Source organism: Nerophis lumbriciformis, linkage group LG04, assembly GCF_033978685.3.
Source record: "Nerophis lumbriciformis linkage group LG04, RoL_Nlum_v2.1, whole genome shotgun sequence".
Taxonomy (NCBI): domain Eukaryota; kingdom Metazoa; phylum Chordata; class Actinopteri; order Syngnathiformes; family Syngnathidae; genus Nerophis; species Nerophis lumbriciformis.
Window position 1 is genome coordinate 47109666 of NC_084551.2, and position 20853 is coordinate 47130518.

The window sequence follows — 20853 nt, forward strand, 5'->3', positions numbered from 1 at the left end:
GTCAGGGGGTGCATTAATCCAGCACAACAGCGGCGCATGGACTTCATTTATAAGTAAAGGTAAGACCATAATAACGTTGTTTTTATTAAATGTGCTTTTTTGTGTGCTACAGTTTGTATGTGTAAAGTTAAAGTTAAGTTAAAGTACCAATGATTGTCACACACACACTAGGTGTGGTGAAATTTGTCCTCTGCATTTGACCCATCCCCTTGTTCACCCCCTGGGAGGTGAGGGGAGCAGTCGGCAGCAGCGGCGCCACGCCCGGGAATCATTTTTGGTGATTTAACCCCCAATTCCAACCCTTGATGCTGAGTGCCAAGCAGGGAAGAATGCTGGTATGAGCTTTTAAACATAACCCGTTAACTGCTGCCAATCAAATGGTGAATAAGATACTCTTTAGGGTTCATATGTTTGTAAATCTGACTGTGATGAAGTCAGTGCCTCACCAGCCATCAACCTCACCGCACGTCACTGATATATATATATATATATATATATATACAGTTATATATATATATATATTTGTTGTAAATCTTATTATTATAGTTTTTGTGTCATTAACTTTTTATTATTCATAACCAGCCCCATAAAATGTGAATAACATAAAACCTAAAATAGTTAAACCAGTGGTTCTCAAACTTTTGTCACCATGTACCACCTCAAAAAACACTTGGCTCTCCAAGTACCACCATACAAACATTACAATACAGTAGCGTATTAGGCCCAATAATTCATTAAAAACAAGGCGGGGGTTTTATTTACAAATATATCTGATATTTGTGGCCACCTTAACATTACACACAGTTGAACACTTCACACTGTGTTTGAATATAGAAAAATAAAACTTTACTTAAATAATGACACATATAAAAATAATTTCCCGTAATTAGGTGATTCTTTGGCCCACTTTTCAATGTTTTGTGATAAACATTGTGTTGTAAGAGTAGGAGTTGATTATTTAACGAAAATAAGAATATAGCGGTGTAATTGAAGAAGTCACCTGTGCTTCATGGCGGCGTTGTGCAGTCGTTCCCGCATCCACAGAGCATCCGTCACCGAGGAGTCGTCCAAGGAGAGGAAGAGCACCTGAGTACGTGCCGGCAGGTCCTCAACCAGACTGGACAAGGACGCCTCGGAACTCCACAGACACTCCAGGAAGGCGGACTTGTTGGTGAAGGCGTGAATGACCACAGAGCCACCCGACACTGCTCCGGGCTGGTACACAAACTCCCCACTCAGAGTCGGGACCCTGAACTCCGCAGCCTGGTCCCCAGGCTCGGGTGCGTCTATCGGCCCGGCGCGTCTTAGCTTCACCGTGCCGTCGTGCGAGGCTAAACCCGGTTGGCTCGCCTCGTCCTCGGTCAACTTCAGCCGCCGCCTCGGTATCTCCTCGGCTGTCGTCACGTGAGCGTCCACAATGAGCAACAAGTAGAGCAGACAGGACCGTGAACGCAACATCGTCCCACGCTACTGACGAGCGTCAGATTAAAAAAAGTCAGCACAAGCAAAGTTTGTTTTCATTTGAAGTATGGTCGTCCCGTATGGCCATTGATGGTGTTACTTTGAACCAGGGGAGGATTATAGTGGGGACTACGGCGACTGAAGTAGGTCAAAAAGCATGTAAACATCACATGTGTTACTTACTCCCGCATTGAAGCCACTTTCGTTCAACGATGGTTGACAAACGTGCATAAATCCAAATTACTAGAGATGTCCGATAATGGCTTTTTGCCGATATTGTCCAACTCTTTAATTACCGATGCCAATATCAACCAATCCCAAAATAAATAAATAAATGATGAATGGGTTGTACTTGTATAGCGCTTTTCTACCTTCAAGGTACTCAAAGCGCTTTGACACTACCTCCACATTTACCCATTCACACACACATTCACACACTGATGGAGGGAGCTGCCATGCAAGGCGCTACCAGCACCCATCAGGAGCAAGGGTGAAGTGTCTTGCTCAGGACACAACGGACATGACGAGGTTGGTACTAGGTGGGGATTGAACCAGGGACCCTCGGGTCGCGCACGGCCATTCTTCCACTGCGCCACGCCGTCCCTTAAATCGACCGATACCGATATATACAGTCGTGGAATCAACACATTATTATGCCTAATTTGGACAACCAGGTATGGTGAAAATAAGGTCCTTTTTTAAAAAATTAATAAAATAAAATAAGATAAATAAATAAAAATTTCTTGACTAAAAAAGAAAATAAAGCAATATAAAAACACTTCACATAGAAGCTAGTAATTAATGAAAATTAGTAAAATTAACTGTTAAAAGTTAGTACTATTAGTGGACCAGCAGCGCGCACAATCATGTGTGCTTACGGACTGTATCCCTTGCAGACTGTATTGATATATATTGATATATAATGTAGGAACCAGAATATTAATAACAGAAAGAAACAACCCTTTTGTGTGAATGAGTGTAAATGGGGGAGGAAGGTTTTTTGGGTCGGTGCACTAATTGTAAGTGCATCTTGTGTTTTTTATGGTGATTTAATTAAAGAAAATAAACCAAAAAAAAACCGATACCGATCATTTCCGATATTACATTTAAAAGCATTTATCGGCATCTCTACAAATTACCCAAAACACACGCAACATCATAAAACAGGAAACAGCTTCAATAAGCTAAAATGTTACAATCGCATAAATACTGCAGGATTAAATGCTAAAAATGTCAAAAACACTACCAAAACGAACTAAAAAAACATCTGTTAGGTGAAGTTCACGGAACAAAACGGAAGTCATCCAGGCTACCAGGAAGTTAAACCTGAGGATATCCAGTAGGGGTGTGGGAAAAAATCGATTTGAATTCAAATCGCCATTCTCACGTTGTACGATTCAGTATCGATTCTCATTGTTCAAAAATCGATTTTTTATTTTATTTTAATTTTTATTATTTTACTTTTTATTTATTAATCAATCCAACAAAACAATACACAGCAATACCATAACAATGCAATCCAGTTCCAAAACCAAACCCGACCCAGCAACACTCAGAACTGCAATAAACAGAGCAATTGAGGAGACACAAACACGACACAGAACAAACCAAAAGTAGTGAAACTAAAATTAATATTATCAACAACAGTATCAATATTATTTACAATTTCAACATAGCAGTAATTAAAAATCCCTCATTGACATTATCATTAGACATTTATAAAAAAAAAAAAGAAAAAAAAAAGAACAATAGTGTCACAGTGGCTTACACTTGCATCGCATCTCATAAGCTTGACAACACACTGTGTCCAATATTTTCACAAAGATAAAATAAGTCATATTTTTGGTTCATTTAATAGTTAAAATTAAAAATCTACTACTCTGCTTGCATGTCAGAAGACTGGGGTAGATCCTGCTGAAATCCTATGTATTGAATGAATGGAGAATTGTTTTGAATCGAAAAAATATCGTTTTTGAATCGACAATCGCGTTGAATCGAAAAAATCGATTTATAATCGAATCGTGACCCCAAGAATCGATATTGAATCGAATCGTGGGACACCCAAAGATTTGCAGCCTTCATATCCAGTAATAACAATTATTCAAATTCCACCTAAAGGGTTAGGGTTATCCTTGACTTTAGGCTAAAGATAAGGAACTACAATTTACAATTATTAATGAAATATACCCTTCCAATGATTTCTTTTTAATTTAACCTAATGGTTGACAACTATTCTTTTTGTAATGTTAACGTAGAAAAATATTTTTTGGAACGTACAATCATTTTGGGAGAAGTGAGCCAAATGGTATAGAAATGTCCTCATTCACTACAGCACAGTTGTTCTTAGGTCCTCTCCAAGGTTTCTCATTGTCCCATTGGGTTGAGTTTTTCCTTGCCCTGATATGGGATCTGAACCGAGGATGTCGTTGTGGCTTGTGCAGCCCTTTGAGACACTCGTGATTTAGGGCTTTATAAATAAACATAGATTGATTGATAAAATACAGTAGCGTACTAGGCCCAAGTATTAATTAAAACAAGGCAGAAGGTTTTATTCTACAAGTATAATTAATATTCTAGGCCACTGTAACATTACACACAGTTTGAACAGTAACACTGTGTTTGAATATAAGCAAATATAACCCTGGACTTCAGTCAAGTGATACTTTGGCATACCACTAGATGGGGCGTGCGTACCACTAGTGGTATAGCAAATACATTTATAAAATACAGCAACCTATCTATCAGTCAAACCCATTTACATAACCCTTAATCCCAGTAGACTCGAAGGGCTGCACAAACCACAATGACATCATTCAGGATCATTTGAGAGTCCAGTCTATTGGGGGCAAGCAGAGGTCATGGAGGAGTGGTCCACAATAAGTACATGACTTAGACCAGCTAGCACGTCCTCCAGGCATTATCTGTGGTAACCTCTCCTTCAAAGAGAGAGGCGCCGAAAAAGAGAAGCGGCAGATCAATTGGTCTAAAACAGAGTCTATTTAAAAGGGTTAATTATTTTTTAACGTTTCTAGGAAAAAAAATATACAGGAAAGGAGAGTTTTTATAGTATGACTAAATTTTCCTCATTCATCCATCCATCCATTTTATACCGTTTGTCCATTTTCAGGGTCGCTAATTTTATTTTTTTATTATTGATTTTAAAGGCCTACTGAAACCCACTACTACCGACCACGCAGTCTGATAGTTTATATATCAATGATGAAATCTTAACATTGCAACACATGCCAATACGGCCGGGTTAGCTTACTAAAGTGCAATTTTAAATTTTGCGCGAAATATCCTGCTGAAAACGTCTTGGTATGATGACGTCAGCGCGTGACGTCACGGATTGTGGGGGACATTTTGAGACAGCATGGTGGCCAGCTATTAAGTCGTCTGTTTCATCGCAAAATTCCACAGTATTCTGGACATCTGTGTTGGTGAATCTTTTGCAATTTGTTCAATGAACAATGGAGACAGCAAAGAAGAAAGCTGTAGGAGGGAAGTGGTGTATTGCGGCCGACTTTAGCAACACAAACACGGCCGGTGTTTCATTGTTTACATTCCCGAAAGATGACAGTCAATCTTTACCATTGGCCTGTGGAGAACTTGGACAACAGAGACTCTTACCAGGAGGACTTTGAGTTGGATACGCAGACACGGTACCGTGAGTACGCTTCCAAACATTTGATCGCTTGCCCGTACATGCGTGCTGCTATGTGCATGTCACGTAAATAATTCAATGTATACACCCTGATGATTATCTTGTGTGATGACTGTATTATGATGATAGTATATATCTGTATCATGAATCAATTTAAGTGGACCCTGACTTAAACAAGTTGAAAAACTTATTCGGGTGTTACCATTTAGTGGTCAATTGTACGGAATATGTACTTCACTGTGCAACCTACTAATAAAAGTCTCAAAAAGTCTCACGTACGTAACTTTGGGGAAATATATGTGCTGTATGAACTTTGGGAAGGTGAACGGTACTTTGGCCTGTGGGATTGAGTGTGTTGTGCAGGTGTTTGAGTTGTATTGGTGGGTTATATGGACGGGAGGGGGGAGGGGTTTGTTATGCGGGATTAATTTGTGGCATATTAAATATAAGCCTGGTTGTGTTGTGGCTAATAGAGTATATATATGTCTTGTGTTTATTTACTGTTTTAGTCATTCCCAGCTGAATATCAGGTCCCACCCGCCTCTCACAGCATCTTCCCTATCTGAATCGCTCCCACTGCCCTCTAGTCCTTCACTCTCACTTTCCTCATCCACAAATCTTTCATCCTCGCTCAAATTAATGGGGAAATCGTCGCTTTCTCGGTCCGAATCGCTCTCGCTGCTGGTGGCCATGATTGTAAACAATGTGCAGATGTGAGGAGCTCCACAACCTGTGACGTCACGCTACTCGTCTGCTACTTCCGGTAGAGGCAAGGCTTTTTTTATCAGCGACCAAAAGTTGCGAACTTTATCGTCGATGTTCTCTACTAAATCCTTTCAGCAAAAATATGGCAATATCGCAAAATGATCAAGTATGACACATAGAATGGACCTGCTATACCCATTTAAATAAGAAAATCGCATTTCAGTAGGCCTTCAAATTAGTTAAAACTTGGAAACATTTAAATGGCAGTAGAGCTCTAACGTTATAGTCTTTATTGGATACAATTAGTTTTTTATGTTTTAGTCTATTTTATTTTGTTTATTATGCAGGGCCCTGTTGAAAATGCTGTTTTTTCTTCTATACACTTTTGGAGGCCCTTAACATGCATAAAAAGTCCCCATATTTTACAGGCAATATGGCAATAAAAACGGGATATTTTTGGAATCTCCAAAATTAAAAGGGCAAAATTGGCTTTAGAAAAAAAATAGCCCTTCCTACCAGTGTCACGTATCGACACGGAAACCTCTATTATGACGGGACGCACTAAAAGCCTCAGGAACCCATACCTGAAAACGAACAGATAGTCAACCAGCTTGGTTTCCGTCTGCCATTTTTCGGTCAAAAACAGGGGTCGTACTTTTAACAAACTCCTCCTCGGGACTTTGACCAAATGGCCAGCGGTTAAAATGACAGATACTAGACCCATAGGCCATGATAAATCGCAAACACTTTTTTTCCTACGCAATTAGATGTGGGTGTGGCATGACGCCAAACTTTGCTCCGATGGTTCGCCACAAAACACGAAAAGTTAGTAACTTGGCTCCACAAACTCAGATCTTGTTTTACTTGTATTTTCTTGGAGATGATATTACTTACAAAGCCCCAAACCAGTGAAGTTGGCACGTTGTGTAAATCGTAAATAAAAACAGAATACAATGATTTGCAAAAACTTTTCAACCTATATTCAATTGAATAGACTGCAAAGACAAGATAATTAACGTTCAAGCTGGAATATGTTGTTATTTTTTGCAAATATTAGCTCATTTGGAATTTGATGCCTGCAACATCTTTCAAAAAAGCTGGCACAAGTAGCAAAAAAGACTGAGAAAGTTGAGGAATGCTCATCAAACACTTATTTGAAAAAAATTGGAAATATATGGCATAAAAGAGATGTTTCACAACAGTGGTTAAGTAGTTATTTAAGTAATAGATCTCAATATGTAGAAATTAATAAGACTAAATCACAGCCAAGAAGAGTAACTTGTGGGGTTCCACAAGGCTCGGTATTGGGACCTAAGTTATTTATATTCTATTTAAATGATATTTGTTCAGTATCTAATAAATTGAAATGTATTAGTTTGCAGATGATACAAATGTATATTGTTCAGGAGAAGACTTGAAAGAAGTGTTGAGGATAATGGAGGTTGAGTTGCTTCAGCTAAAAAAATGGTTTGATATTAATAAGTTTTCATTAAATGATAAGAAAACTAAATTTATGGTGTTTAGTGGTGCAAGGACAAATTGTGAAGCAAAATGAAAATTAAATCTAGTGGAAGTTGAGTATATGAAACTAAATTCTTGGGAATAATAATTTATCATAAATGATGTTGGAAACCGCGTATAAAGGGAAAAATATCCAAATCCATTGCTATTCTGTATAAAGTAAGACACATGCTGAATAAGAAATGTCTGCATATGTTATATTATTCTTTTATTTTTCCATATCTAACATATTGTGTTGAAGTTTGGGGAAATGTTTATAGAACAAACATAGACCCAATAATTAAACTTCAAAAAAGGGTAATTAGAATAATACACAAAGTGTGCTACTATGAACATACTAATCCATTATTTATAAGTTGTAATGTGTTTAAATTTTCAGATATTGTGTTTTTGAAAACAATGGAAATTATGTTTCGAGTAAAGAACAACAGCTTGTATTCTTAAGTTATTTCAATTAAGAGGAGAAAACTTTTTACGGGGGATATTGATTTTTGAAATAGGTAAAGTAAGAACGAAAATAAAATACAAATGTATTTCAGTTTTAGGAGTTAAATGGTGGAACAAGCTCAGTGATGAGTTAAAGACATGTAGTTCTTTGTTAAGGTTTAAGAAAACTTTGAAAGGTGAAATAATTGAAAATTATAAAATATAGTAACAATTACTTTCAACCCATTGATTTTTTTTTTTTAACGCTTATGTACCAGGCAATCTTATTTTCAGTGAAGGTATAGGATAGGCAAATATAAGCTTTGGCTTCAGCCTATCCCTTTTTCGGTCATTGTTTTTATTTTATTTTATTTTTGTGTGTAAATGTGTATGATTGTTAAATATGTATAATCTGTATTGTTAAACTGGTCACACAAAATGGTTCATGGTCGATGGTTGATTATAAGTCCGAAATAAACTTATTTCATTCATTTGGAACATCCAACAGGTGAACAGGCTAATTGGGAACAGGTGGGTGCCATGATTGGGTATAAAAGCAACTTCCATGAAATGCTCAGCCATTCACAAACAAGGATGGGGCGAGGGTCACCAAATTGTGAACAAATGCGTGAGCAAATTGTTGAACAGTTTAAGAACAACATTTCTCAACCAGCTCTTGCAAGGAATTTAGGGATTTCACCATCTACGGTCCGTAATATCATCAAAAGGTTCAGAGAATCTGGAGAAATCACTGCACGTAAGCGATGATATTACGGACCTTCGATCCCTCAGGCGGTACTGCATCAAAAAGCGACATCAGTGTGTAAAGGATATCACCACATGGGCTCAGGAACACTTCAGAAAACAACTGTCAGTAACTACAGTTGGTCGCTACATCTGCTGATGTAACAGTTGGTTGGGGGGTGCATAATAAATGTAAATAACATATCATAACATAAGTGCAAGTTAAAACTTTACTATGCAAAGCGAAAGCCATTTATCAACAGCACCCAGAAACGCCGCCGGCTTCGTTGGGCCCGAGCTCATCTAAGATGGACTGATGCAAAGTGTTCTGTGGTCTGACGAGTCCATATTTCAAATTGTTTTTGGAAACTGTGGACGTCGTGTCCTCCAGAACAAAGAGGAAAAGAACCATCCGGATTGTTATAGGCGCAAAGTTCAGAAGCCAGCATCTGTGATGGTATGGGGGTGTATTAGTGCCCAAGGCATGGGTAACTTACACATCTGTGAAGGCGCCATTAATGCTGAAAGGTACATACAGGTTTTGGAGCAACATATGTTGCCATCCACGCAACGTTATCATGGACGCCCCTGCTTATTTCAGCAAAAGACAATGCCAAGCCACGTGTTACAACAGCGTGGCTTCATAGTAAAAGAGTGCGGGTACTAGACTGGCCTGCCTGTAGTCCAGACCTGTCTCCCATTGAAAATGTGTGGCGCATTATGAAGCCTAAAATACCACAACGGAGACCCCCGGACTGTTGAACAACTTAAGCTGTACATCAAGCAAGAATGGGAAAGAATTCCACCCGGAAAGCTTCAAAAATTACTCTCCTCAGTTCCCAAATGTTTACTGAGTGTTGTTAAAAGGAAAGGCCATGTAACACAGTGGTAAAAATTCCCCCGTGCCAACTCTTTTGCAATGTGTTGCTGCCATTAAATTCCAAGTTAATGATTATTTGCAAAAAAAAATCAAGTTTGAACATTAAATATCTTGTTTTTGCAGTCTATTCAATTGACTGTAAGTTGAAAAGGATTTGCAGATCATTGTCATTCTGTTTTTATTTACGAATTACACAACGTGCCAACTTCACTGGTTTTAGGTTTTGTATATAAAATGTATACTTTGTTTTTGTAAAGGAATGTGTTTCATTTGTTTTGTTTTAATTAGATGTGAGTTGTTCATGCTGTCGTCAGTTATTGACTTGCATTGAAAGTGTCTTATTATGCATGTTTATTCATTGTTGTTTGTTTTGTTGATTGTTCAATAAAACAAATAAAACTGAGAATATCCATCTTTGTAGACACGAGAAGCTCAGAAGATAAAGCTGACAGAATGAAAACACTTATTTTTTTTTTCAGAAAGGAAAATCATTTTTTTTAGTATTTTTCATTAATGTTTTTAATGATGATATCAATGAGGGTTTTTTTAATCACTGCTATCTTGAAATTGTTACTAATATTGATACTGTTGTCGATAATGTTCATTTTTTGTTTCACTATATTTGGATTTGTGTGTCCTCAATTGCTCTGTTTATTGTTGTTCTTAATGTTGCTGGGACGGGTTTGGTTTTGGAATTGGATTGAATTGTTGTGGTGTTGTTGTGTATTGTTTTGTTGACTGATTAATAAATTCATTAAAAAAAAAAAAATTAAAAAAAAAGGAAAATATACTGATTTTTGCTATTGTTGGACAAATATCGGTGCAGTGGAAGTGTACTTTCCAAGTACAATAGTACAAATAATTCAATGTACTGCATACTTGCATTAATGTGAAGTTAATGTCCTTATTCCATTTAACCAAAATATGACAGGAATGTATTTCTAGAAACAAATTGACTGTTAAAAATTGGATGATGTTCCAAAAATATTTGTAGTAGTTATGTAAATAAAAGCTTTTTGATATAAAAGGTTGCTATTCATAAACTCCTAATGAGTGAAATGAAAATTGTGCTGGTAATGAAGGAAGGCGCAAAGAGGATTGATGTCCCTCAGTGAGGTCTGTTTCAAACCCTAACCCCCATGCATCATCATCATCATCATCTTCATCATCAGAAGAGCGGTAGCTACCTGTATCGACATCTCTTGGATTTCACAGATACAACAATCCCACCCCTAAATGTGCAATGGAGATCATGAAACTTCTTATTTTGGTTCTACTGCTGACCAGTGTTTTCTGTCTGGATGGAGACGACCACAGAAGTGAGGTAAGATCATTATTATTATTTTTTTACATTCCTAATCATCGCAAAACATGCTGGCTTATTTTTAGTTGGACTGCAGTCTGGTTGCCAGCTCATTGTAGAATGTACAGATATGTGTAATTATTTGTACAATCAATGCAAAATGTTTTATTTTTTTTTGCACAAGAACAAATGTGCAGAATCACAGATAATTGAGGATATTTTGAAGAGGATGGCCAGAAGACAAGCACCGCCAAAACAAACGAGGCTTCCAGAAAAGAAAGCCACAGGTGAGCTTTTTACATTAATATAAAAATATTGCACCGCCTGGTCCTTTTGATGGACGTCTGTTGATGGAGGTTCATTTGTGTCGTTATTACAAAAGCTTTTTTTTTTTTTTGCATTTCAATTTTATGAACTGATTTTTTATTTTTATTTTTTACATCAAACTATGCTGATAATTTCATTAAATAAACATTTTTGAGCAACATTTGTGTTTAATAATCGAGTTTGTCGATTTGTGTCTTTATTATGGAATTTTTGTTGGACACTGAATTTATGTTTACCGAATTTTCTGCATTTTAAATTTTGAGAAGTGATTTTTGTTTTTACATCACATTATACTGCTAATTTTATTTAATAAACATTTGTGAGTAAAATTCAGTTTGTCAAAATAGTTTTTTGAAATTCAGTGTAAAAAAATGTTTTGTATAAATCTTCAGTGTAAAAAAAAATTCAGTGCAGAAAAATTCATGGTAAAAAAAAAAACAACGCTGAAAATTTCTGTGTAAAAACAATTCAGTGCAGACAAATTCAGAGTAAAAATATGTAGTACAGAAATATTTGTTGTTTCAAAACTCAAGACTAACCTCTGGTCATTTTTAAAGCACATGATCGATTGCTTCAGTTTTAATTTACCAGAAGAAAGTCTTGAGTTTTGAAGCAACAAATATTTCTGCACTGAATTTTTATACACAACATTTTTTAAGCTGAATTTTTATACAATGATTTTTTTACACATCATTTTTAAACACATTTTCCCTTATTTTTTATTCAATTAAATCATTAGCATAATTTAATGTAAAAAAATTCAGTTCACAAAATATTCAATGATATAATATAATCTTAAGTGTAAAAAAAAAAAAGGTTTTGTAATAAAGACACAAATTAACCTCTGTATCTGTTTCCACTCAAGGTGTAAGAAGCCGTTCAACAAACAAACGTAAGTCATCTGACTTTCCTTTGGTCACGTGTGCAAAAAAAACAAAAAACAAGCTGCTACTTTTTTTAACGAGTGAGTTTTCATTCCAGGTCAAAGATTTCAAACCTTTGTTGGTCTGATGGGCAAAAGGAGCTTTGAGGATCCATGCAGGAGGCTCCAAACATCATTGATTACTGGAAATCTGCCTGGCAACAACTGATGTCATCCCTGCAGGAAGCCTGTGAGGAACAAAGACAAATTGAAGACGGCGAAAACAAAAAAACGTGTCAGCACTCTGAGATAGGAATAGAAGTGATTTCGTTTGTGTAAACAAAAAAAAAAAAGTTTTATTCTGAAATAAAGAAAATGTAACAATTCACTAATGGCAAATAAAAACAAAAAGGTCATGAAAACTTTCCACTTTCTAAAAAACATTTTAAGAACAAATTTAATCAGACACAAATTTAAAAAGTTTTTTATAATACGGTGCTTTCATTTGTTTTCTGTTTCCGTTTCTGCCTCGTGCATATTTAAAAAAAAATATTTATGGTAGTTTTAATATCTTGATCTTGAAAATTCCAGTGACGATATTTTTAGGTATGTCCATATCTTGGCTTTTTTCTTTAATATAATATTTGTATATACAGAGCCACATTGATAATGCTTTGTTCATTATAATCCTCCCACTTTATTCGCATTTATGAGGTCTCTAACATTGACGAAAACGCACACATTTTTGCAGACACATCAAGTTCGGAGAGAAATTCACACATCAAAAATGAGAAAATGTTTACCCAATTCTACCAGATTCACGTATTGTCAGAAAAATCGGTGGGAGACGTCATTCATAAGAGGACGCACGTAAAAGTCTCAAGAAGCCATATTTGAAAATAAACAGGAAATCGGCCATCTTGGTTTCCGTCTGCCATTTTTAGGCTAAAACAGGGTCATACTTTAACAAGCTCTACAAATAAACTTTAACCAAATGATCCGCGGTTAAAATTAAAGATACTAGACGCATGGGCGATGATAAATTGCGAAGGAAATTTGCCTAGGTTGGGGGTCAGCAACCCGCGGCTATAGACCCGCATGGGGCCCTTTAGCGCCGCCCTAGTGGCTCCCTGGACCTCTTTCAGAGATGTGTGAAAATATAAAAATGAAAAAAAAAAAGATTTTTTGTTTTAATATATTTTCTGTAGGAGAACATGACATGACACAAACCTTCCTAGTTGTTAGAAATCCCACCGTTTATATTATACATACTTCACTGATGAGAATATTTTGTCCTAACTTCAGCGAACCTTGAATTTATCGTAGTTTGTTTACATGTACAACTTTCTCCGATGCTGCCATAGAAAGACGTGTTTTATGCCACTCCTTTGTCTCATTTTGTCCACCAAATGTTTTATGCTGTGCGTGACTGCACAAAGGTGAGCTTTGTTGATTTTATTGATTTGCTGGAGAGCTTATCAGGCATATTTGGTCAATCCATAAAAGCAAGCTAATCGATGCTAACATATTGCATCATTATGCCTCGTTTGTAGGTATATTTGAGCTCTCATTTAATTTCCTTTACTTATGTCCTCTGTGTATTTAATTCATATTTGCATGTCTCATGACACATTATCTTTATGTAATATTGGCTGCATTTCTGACAGTTGTTGGTGTTCCGTGTTGTTCCAGACCACAGCAAACTTTACCCAGCGTGCAAAGATTGTAATAAATCTATTAGAAGACAGCCTGCCGTTTCCTTAAACTTGGACACACACGTCTATACCTTTGGTCATTCTAAGGCAGTAGTTTCCAGAAGTTATCTCATCCTGTGAGAAGCCTGTTTTGCAATGTTGCAAAAATGTGTAGATTAGAATAAAAATAAAAATACAATATTTCTGTCAACAAAGATTTGCGTCAGCCTTTGATAGTAGTCTAATATAGCTAATATAGACACTTACATCATGTGTTGCCTTCATTATAACACTTATGTAAGGCTTTTCATTTGTTTGCGGCCAATATGGCTCTTTCAACATTTTGGGTTGCTGACCCCTGGCCTAGGTCATAGGATGTGGGCGTGGCATGGAGCCAAGCTTTGATTTGATGGCTCGCCACAATATTTTTAACAACATACAACTTTGATAATTTGGCCTCACAAATTCAGATCTTAATCCTAACTGTTACAAATGATGACACCTTGAAGTGGCGTATGGGTCACTACCTATATGTACCAATTCATAGGCGAAAACTGCTCCTCACCATTACCAAACAGTCATTAGATCACTTTAGGTGATCATATTAGATACTAAACTGAGGGTCTATGATAAAAAGTGAATACATTTTGCCAATGCCACAGGATGTGGGCGGGGCGCCAAACTTTGATCTGATGGTTCGCCACAAAACACGAAACGTTAATTGTGTATGAATAAGAAGACATAATGAACCTTTCTAAGCAACGTTAATAACTCTGCTCCACACATTTAGATTTTGATCATAATTGGAATAAATAATGACACCCTGATGGGCTGGATTGGTCAGTGATTATTTGTACCTATTCATAGTGGGCGGTGAAAACCAATTAAACTGTCATTACGTCACTTTTGATCAGTGCTTCTCAATTATTTTCTGTTATGCCCCCCCAGGAGAACAAAACATTTTGCGACCCCCACCCCACAGCGACTATAAATATCAGTGGTCTCTAAAATTGTTAGAAGTACACCTCTGCATGAAATACTAGCCTTAACGTTGAAGACAAAAAAATATATATATATAAACTTACATCAAATAAGTATTACTTTTATCATCAATGATTATTATAAATATTAAAAATAGTATATATATAAATATGCATGTGTATATAAACATGGTTTTGGATCGTTTTTTCGAGATTCATATAAAAGGTTATGTAATTATTATGACGCTACTTCATAGACAATTACATTTTAGACAGCGGCCCCCAGTGGCCAACACGAAACCTGCAACAGATGTCTCAGTTAAAGTCCTCAAATTGAGTGCACACATTAGAGTCCATAATAAACCCACCTGACCCCGCTGTATGATCACAGGTTTATTAAGTGACTTTGTACAATACAAATGAAAAATAACATTAAAAATACAAAGATGGAGTACATAGCCAAAGCAAAAATGCGGTGTTGACTCTTCATTTCCCACTGGCAGTTTGCAGCGCATTTGAAAAATTTGAGGTTTTTAATTCCTTTTATTATTGTTTGGGCGTCCTTTGATTACGGAAGTATTATTTTACAAACAGTGGACGCAGCTGTCAAGTTTTCTTTTCTTCTACACGTACAAAAGCAGGTCTTTCTTACTTCAGCTGGCTCGGTGTGTGTGTATATATATATATATAAAAATAAACTAAAGTGAAATGTAATACTTTCAACATTATAAATGGTGGTCCAAAACTAGTGGAGATTGCTGAACAGACATAAGTATTTATATTGCAGGAATAAGAAGCTTAAGCCATTATTTTTGTCTATAAAAAAGGCCCAAGGTGCATTTTATTGTTTTTAATTTAGTCTCATTCTTGACATTGACACCGTTTCATTTTATGCTGTTGCACTGGGAGAGGAAGGGTTAAAAAAAGAAGGTTCACCGGGGTTACGTTGAAAAGAAAACAAAAAAGATAAGTCAATGTCATCTTCCTGCATGTAGGGCGATCAGATTCATGTTCTCGTTAACAAGCGGACTTTCTTTCCTGTAAACGAATGTGATTGTACAACAGTCAAAACACCACCATCATTTAAAAGCAACCTTGGAGGACAGAAGCACTGCAGAGAGGGTGAGGGGCGGGGGCGGTATTCAGTAATAACAACACCAATAATAATTATAATAATTAAAATAATAACATGGGTTTGGCCTTTTTGTACGTTTTACGGTTTTAAAGTAAACACATTCTTCAATGATGAGTCCAGAGGCAGTGTGGGGGTGGGAGGGCGCTGGTTCTGAATGTATTTGCCACTATCGCGCTCCCCAACCCCACACCCACACATAGAGCAACAGACACCCCCTAGTGGCCGGGTGCAGGAACACAGAGGAAGGGCTGGAGAGAAAAGAGGAAGGATACGGGGGTGTCAGTGCCACACACTGATGATGCCCTGAGCGGCAACGTTGGCAAACAGAACTAAGTCGACTTGGTCCTGACGGCTGTCTCTTCAAAAGATCTTGCCTTTCTTTTTGTTCTTCTCCAGAGTTCTGTCAAAACACAAATCGCTGAGTCAGTTTGTATACATGTCAACAAAATGTAAATATTAGGGGTGTCCCGAACCAATACTGACAATGCAAATCGGTCAAATATCAACAAACGCAACAGCTTGCATCAAAAATGTCTGATATAATCAATCAATCAATCACAGTTTATTTGTATAGCCCAGGGGTCGGCAACTCCCGGCTCCGGAGCCGTATGCGGCTCCTTGACCACTCTGATGCGGCTCAGCTGCATACTTGCCGGCCCTCCCGATTTTTCCGGGAGACTTCCGGATTTCAGTGCCTCCCCCGGAAATCTCCCGGGGCAAATATTCTCTGATTTTCACCCGGACAACAATATTGAGGGCGTGCCGTGATGGCACTGCCTTTATTAACGTCCTCTTACAACCTGTCGCCGCGTCCGCTTTTTCACCATACTATCTACAAGCCGGCTCAGTCACATGTTGTATGCGGCCTCTGCTTACACACGTAAGTGACTGCAATGCATACTTAGTCAATAGCCATACAGGTCACACTGAGGGTGGCCGTATAAACAACTTTAACACTGTTACAAATATGCACCACACTGTGAACCCACACCAAACAAGAATGACAAACAAATTTCGCACCGTAACACAACAGAACAAATACCCAGAATCCCATGCATCCCTAACTCTTCCGGGCTACATTATACATCCCCGCTACCACCAAACCCCCCCCCCCCCCAAACTCAACCAACGCACGGAGCAACGCATGGTGGTAGCGGGGGTGTATAATGTAGCCCAGAAGAGTTAGGGATGCATGGGATTCTGGAAATTTGTTCTGTTGTGTTTACCGTATGTTGTGTTAGGGTGCGGATGTTCTCCCGGAATGTGTTTGTCATTCTTGTTTGGCGTGGGTTCACAGTGTAGCGCATATTAGTAAGAGTGTTAAAGTTGTTTATACGGCCACCCTCAGTGTGACCTGTATGGCTATTGACCAAGTATGCCTTGCAGTCACTCATGTGTGTCTGCAGAAGCCTCATATAACATGTAACTGGGCTGGCACGCTGTATGTACAGGTTGTAGAGAGCGCTAGAGGCAATGCCATCACGGCATGCCGTTATTATTGTTGTTAGGGTGAAAATCAGCAGACATTCGAGAGAATAGTTGCCCGGAAAAATCGGGAGGGTTGGCAAGTATGACGCTGTCAAGCGCCATTCATATAAAACTCGCGGGCCGCACTAACATTACATTTTCATATTAAAGTGCGGGCCGCGTGTCTGAGACCCCTGGTTTATACATAGCACAAAGCAAAAAAAAACGTTGTATGCAGTGTTATTTAATTTTAAATTTCAAAAGAGTATTGTGGCTCCCATTGTTTTCTTTAATTTGTGAAACGGGTCAAAATGGCTCTTTGAGTGGTAAAGGTTGCCGACCCCTGGTATAGCCCTTAATAACAAGTGCCTCAAAGGGCTTCATGACGACATCTCATCTGATCTCTAACACAATAACATCCGTGTGCGAGCAGCAAGTACAGGAAGCGATGTTGCTTGCGTTTAAGTCCAAAAAAAACCATTGCCGCTAAAAGCGAAACAATTTGGAAAGGTCTTAAAAATGCGGTATTTGCAATACATTTCCTCTATGGACACTATGTACCAATACCCCACACTGTACACTTTCAAGGCAAGGACACGAAGTACCGTAAATTCCGAACTATAAACCGCTACTTTTTCCTACGCTTTTTCCTAGGATTTTTCTTCGCTGACCGCCATAATAAACAATTTATACTAAATCGTACAATGTGTGATGTCTGTAGGAGTGTTTTCATGCATATTTGGGCGTGCTATCGTATTGTAATGAAGCTAGCGTCATTAGCATGAGCTAATAAGCTTACATGTCTATGGGTGTCCGTGTTAAATTATTAACTTAAAATTAAATTATTTTTGTGAAGTGAAGTACATTTATATAGCGCTTTTCTCAAGTGACTCAAAGCGCTTTACATAGTGTAACCCAATATCTAAATTACATTCAAACCAGTGTTTGTATGGTTTTAGTTTCGCAAAATTCACCAAAACGTCAGAGTGGAGTTATTGTGTCTGTTTAGTTGATTGGAGAACTAGCTTTCGCAGACAATAAGTCCATGACGATGACTTCTGTTTTGTTTAATCACCCGTTTTACTGCCGTGTTATAGACACCGTTTGGAAACAATTAAGGTATGTAAATAAACATTTCCAAAATATTTCTGTGTAAATAACTCATTTCACAATGTATATATCTGCGGCTTATAATCGACTAATATATGGGGAAGACATTTTTCCGTGTAAAATGTTGTAGGTGCGGCTTATATATTGGTGCGCTCTGCAGTCCGGAAAATACGGTAGTTTGCATAAAAGTGGACTAAAATGTGGGAAATTGACAAAGATTTAAAGGGGACCTATTATGCAAAACCAACTCTTCTTACCAATTGGTACCTGTTATTGTGGATTTGGGATCTGTGGAAGTCCCGAAAATGTGAAATCCAACCGTGAAGGCTTGGCGGAGAAGATTATAAAATCATTTTGCCTTCCTTCACATTTCTTCCAAACCAAGCCTTTAGGAATGTACCCCAATTATGACATTTTTCTCATCGGTGACGTCAGCGGATATATCCATATATGGAAGAGATTTACACATAAAACGTTGTACGAGTCCGCCATTGTTGTTAATAAGTTCCTCTTTCTCTGTCCTCTTGTTGTGGGGCAGACTGTCTCGTACATGCACATGCATCCTCCGTTGTTGACATTTCTAATACAAAGTAGCGTATAGTTCAAACATATCTGTCAGTAGACTCCATATGGAACCGCTAAAAACTACAACAAAGATTGCGGGGAGAAGACACTCAAAGTGGAGGCACATAGATAAGACGGCACATCCTGAAGAGACGGTCAGAAAGCGGCTTGAAGATGGTCTGTAAAACATAATCTATGCAACATTTTGACCAAAGAACCACCATTACATGTTATGTAGACCACAAGGAAGTGTTTTAAATATAGAAAAAAAAGTCATAATACCACCCCTTTAAGCAATGTGGCCAACAGGCGGCAGTAATCAGTAACTAGTGAACAATGGCGTCAGTGTCGGGAGGAAATCAGTGCATGACGTCAAATACCTGGACGCCTCCAGTTTCTGCTGCTCCACGCGTTGCTGGGCCTCCCAGTTTGCCCTCTCCTCCTCAAACACACGCCTCTTCTCCTCCAGCTCCTTGTGCTGCGCCTCAAGGTTCTTCTTCATCTGCTCGTGGCGCCGTTGAAGCTACGCAGGAAACAAAATAATATGTTTGGAAAAGGTCATCCACGGCGGAAGTGTGAATTAGGGCTGCAGCAAATGATTAAATCAGTAATCGAATAATCTATCAATTAACTTGTTTGAGTGATCAAACACACTTTCTAGCCTAAATGTGTCTTTAAAGGAAAATAGTTAAATTAAGCAAGGATTTTGTCTTTGTCTTCTTATGAACACACATTGAAATTTCACTTTTCACGTGGCAGCAACAGTATATATGACTAGAGCTGGGCGACATGACTGAAAACTTTCATGATATACCGCATTTTCTGGCTATACTACTTTTTTGCCACGCTTTGAACCCTGCGGCTTGCAAAACAGTGCAGCTAATTTATGGATTTTTCTTCGCTAATGGCCAAAATCTTTCTTATTCAACAAATACTTTTCAAGTAGCATAGACAGAGACACTGTAAATGTGTTATTGTTTGTGCTATCTTTTGGATGAATTTGCTCCCTGCGGGTGTTGCGGATTGACAATGTACTTCCTGTTTTGTGCCTTGAAAGGACTTTTCATTCATCACTCCAAGCAACGTTTGTAGGTTTTACAGTACAACTAAAACTATTTATACTTACTAAACCATTCGATGTGTGATATCTGTAGGGGTGTTTTTCATGCATACTTTTACGTGCTATTGTAATGTAATCAAGCGTTGTAAGCATTAGCAAGTATGCTAACACAATTATAAGTGTCTGTGTTAAAATAATTAACTTACAACGGCATTCTTTTTGTATTGTTTCAGTTTCACAAATTGCTCAGTAAATTCACCAAAACATCACTGTGGAGTTATTGAGTCTGTTCAGCTGATTGGAGAGCTAGCTTCCGCAGCTGGTGGGTCCATGACGATGACTTCTGTTTTGTTTATCAACCGTTTTACTGCCGTGTGACAGGCACCGTTTGGAAATAATTAAGGTATGCAAATAAACTTTTACAAAATATTTCATACCGCTATATATCTGTGGCTTATAGTTAGGTGCAGCTAATATATGTAAAAGTATTTGTTTCTTTGAAAATTTGGGCTCTATACAATACGGTAAGTGTTTTATATTGGTCGATATAACTATTGATATCTGTTATGACCCATTCAAAATAAGGACCAAGAGAAAAACATTAAATGTAAAACATTTTATTTAAAATGTGACCTTCCTCTGATTATAATCCCCTCAGCTATCAAGGCAGAAAGGAAAGGAAATGTCAACGCAACGATGGAAAACACCCAAACAAACAATGTAAAAAAAAAATTCTAAAATCACATTGAACACTTAATAACCTCTTAAAATGAAGGATCAAAAATATAGAATATGTAAGAAATGCTAATAAAGTGTAACAAAATAGTGCAAAGTGTGAAAATGTAAACTTGAGAATAACTATTTTCTGCAGGTTAAGAGCCTGTTGTGCTCAAAGGTGAGCATAGGGCTAAGGTGGTGTGGTATTACTGTTTACGAGCGCCTCGATGTGA

The 20853-nt window shown here is 37.7% G+C and overlaps 3 protein-coding genes across 4 annotated transcripts in view; 1 reads left to right on the plus strand and 2 right to left on the minus strand.

The window, feature by feature from the left end:
* Positions 1-2015, minus strand: part of LOC133593141 (uncharacterized) — a 71073-nt gene extending 69058 nt beyond the window's left edge. The window contains exon 1 of the mRNA XM_072912935.1: positions 1001-2015. Within this exon, the coding sequence (XP_072769036.1) occupies positions 1001-1458 (458 nt within the window). The 5' untranslated portion in view covers positions 1459-2015. The remainder of the gene's footprint in view (positions 1-1000) is intronic.
* Positions 2016-10585: 8570 nt separating this feature from the next.
* LOC140678755 (uncharacterized) lies at positions 10586-12159 on the plus strand. The gene is made up of 4 exons (XM_072913044.1): positions 10586-10725; positions 10889-10991; positions 11897-11923; positions 12013-12159. The coding sequence occupies exons 1-4, from the start codon at positions 10645-10647 to the stop codon at positions 12120-12122; spliced, it is 321 nt and encodes a 106-aa protein (XP_072769145.1). The 5' UTR covers positions 10586-10644; the 3' UTR covers positions 12123-12159.
* A 3214-nt stretch (positions 12160-15373) lies between these two features.
* Positions 15374-20853, minus strand: part of septin7b (septin 7b) — a 36204-nt gene continuing 30724 nt past the window's right edge. For both annotated transcript variants that reach the window (XM_072913043.1, XM_061956445.2), the window contains 2 exons: positions 19224-19366; positions 15374-16102 (listed from right to left, as the gene is read on the minus strand). In XM_072913043.1, coding sequence (XP_072769144.1) covers positions 16063-16102; positions 19224-19366 — 183 coding nt within the window. In that variant the 3' untranslated portion in view covers positions 15374-16062. The remainder of the gene's footprint in view (positions 16103-19223; positions 19367-20853) is intronic.

Excerpts from the sequence above, each read along its gene's own strand:
- LOC140678755 (XM_072913044.1), top strand. The coding sequence starts at position 10,645 with ATGGAGATCATGAAACTTCTTATTTTGGTTCTACTGCTGACCAGTGTT. Across the intron at positions 10,992-11,896 it reads TCCAGAAAAGAAAGCCACAG|GTGTAAGAAGCCGTTCAACA; the intron begins GTGAGCTTTTTA and ends TTTCCACTCAAG. Across the intron at positions 11,924-12,012 it reads AAGCCGTTCAACAAACAAAC|GTCAAAGATTTCAAACCTTT; the intron begins GTAAGTCATCTG and ends TTTTCATTCCAG.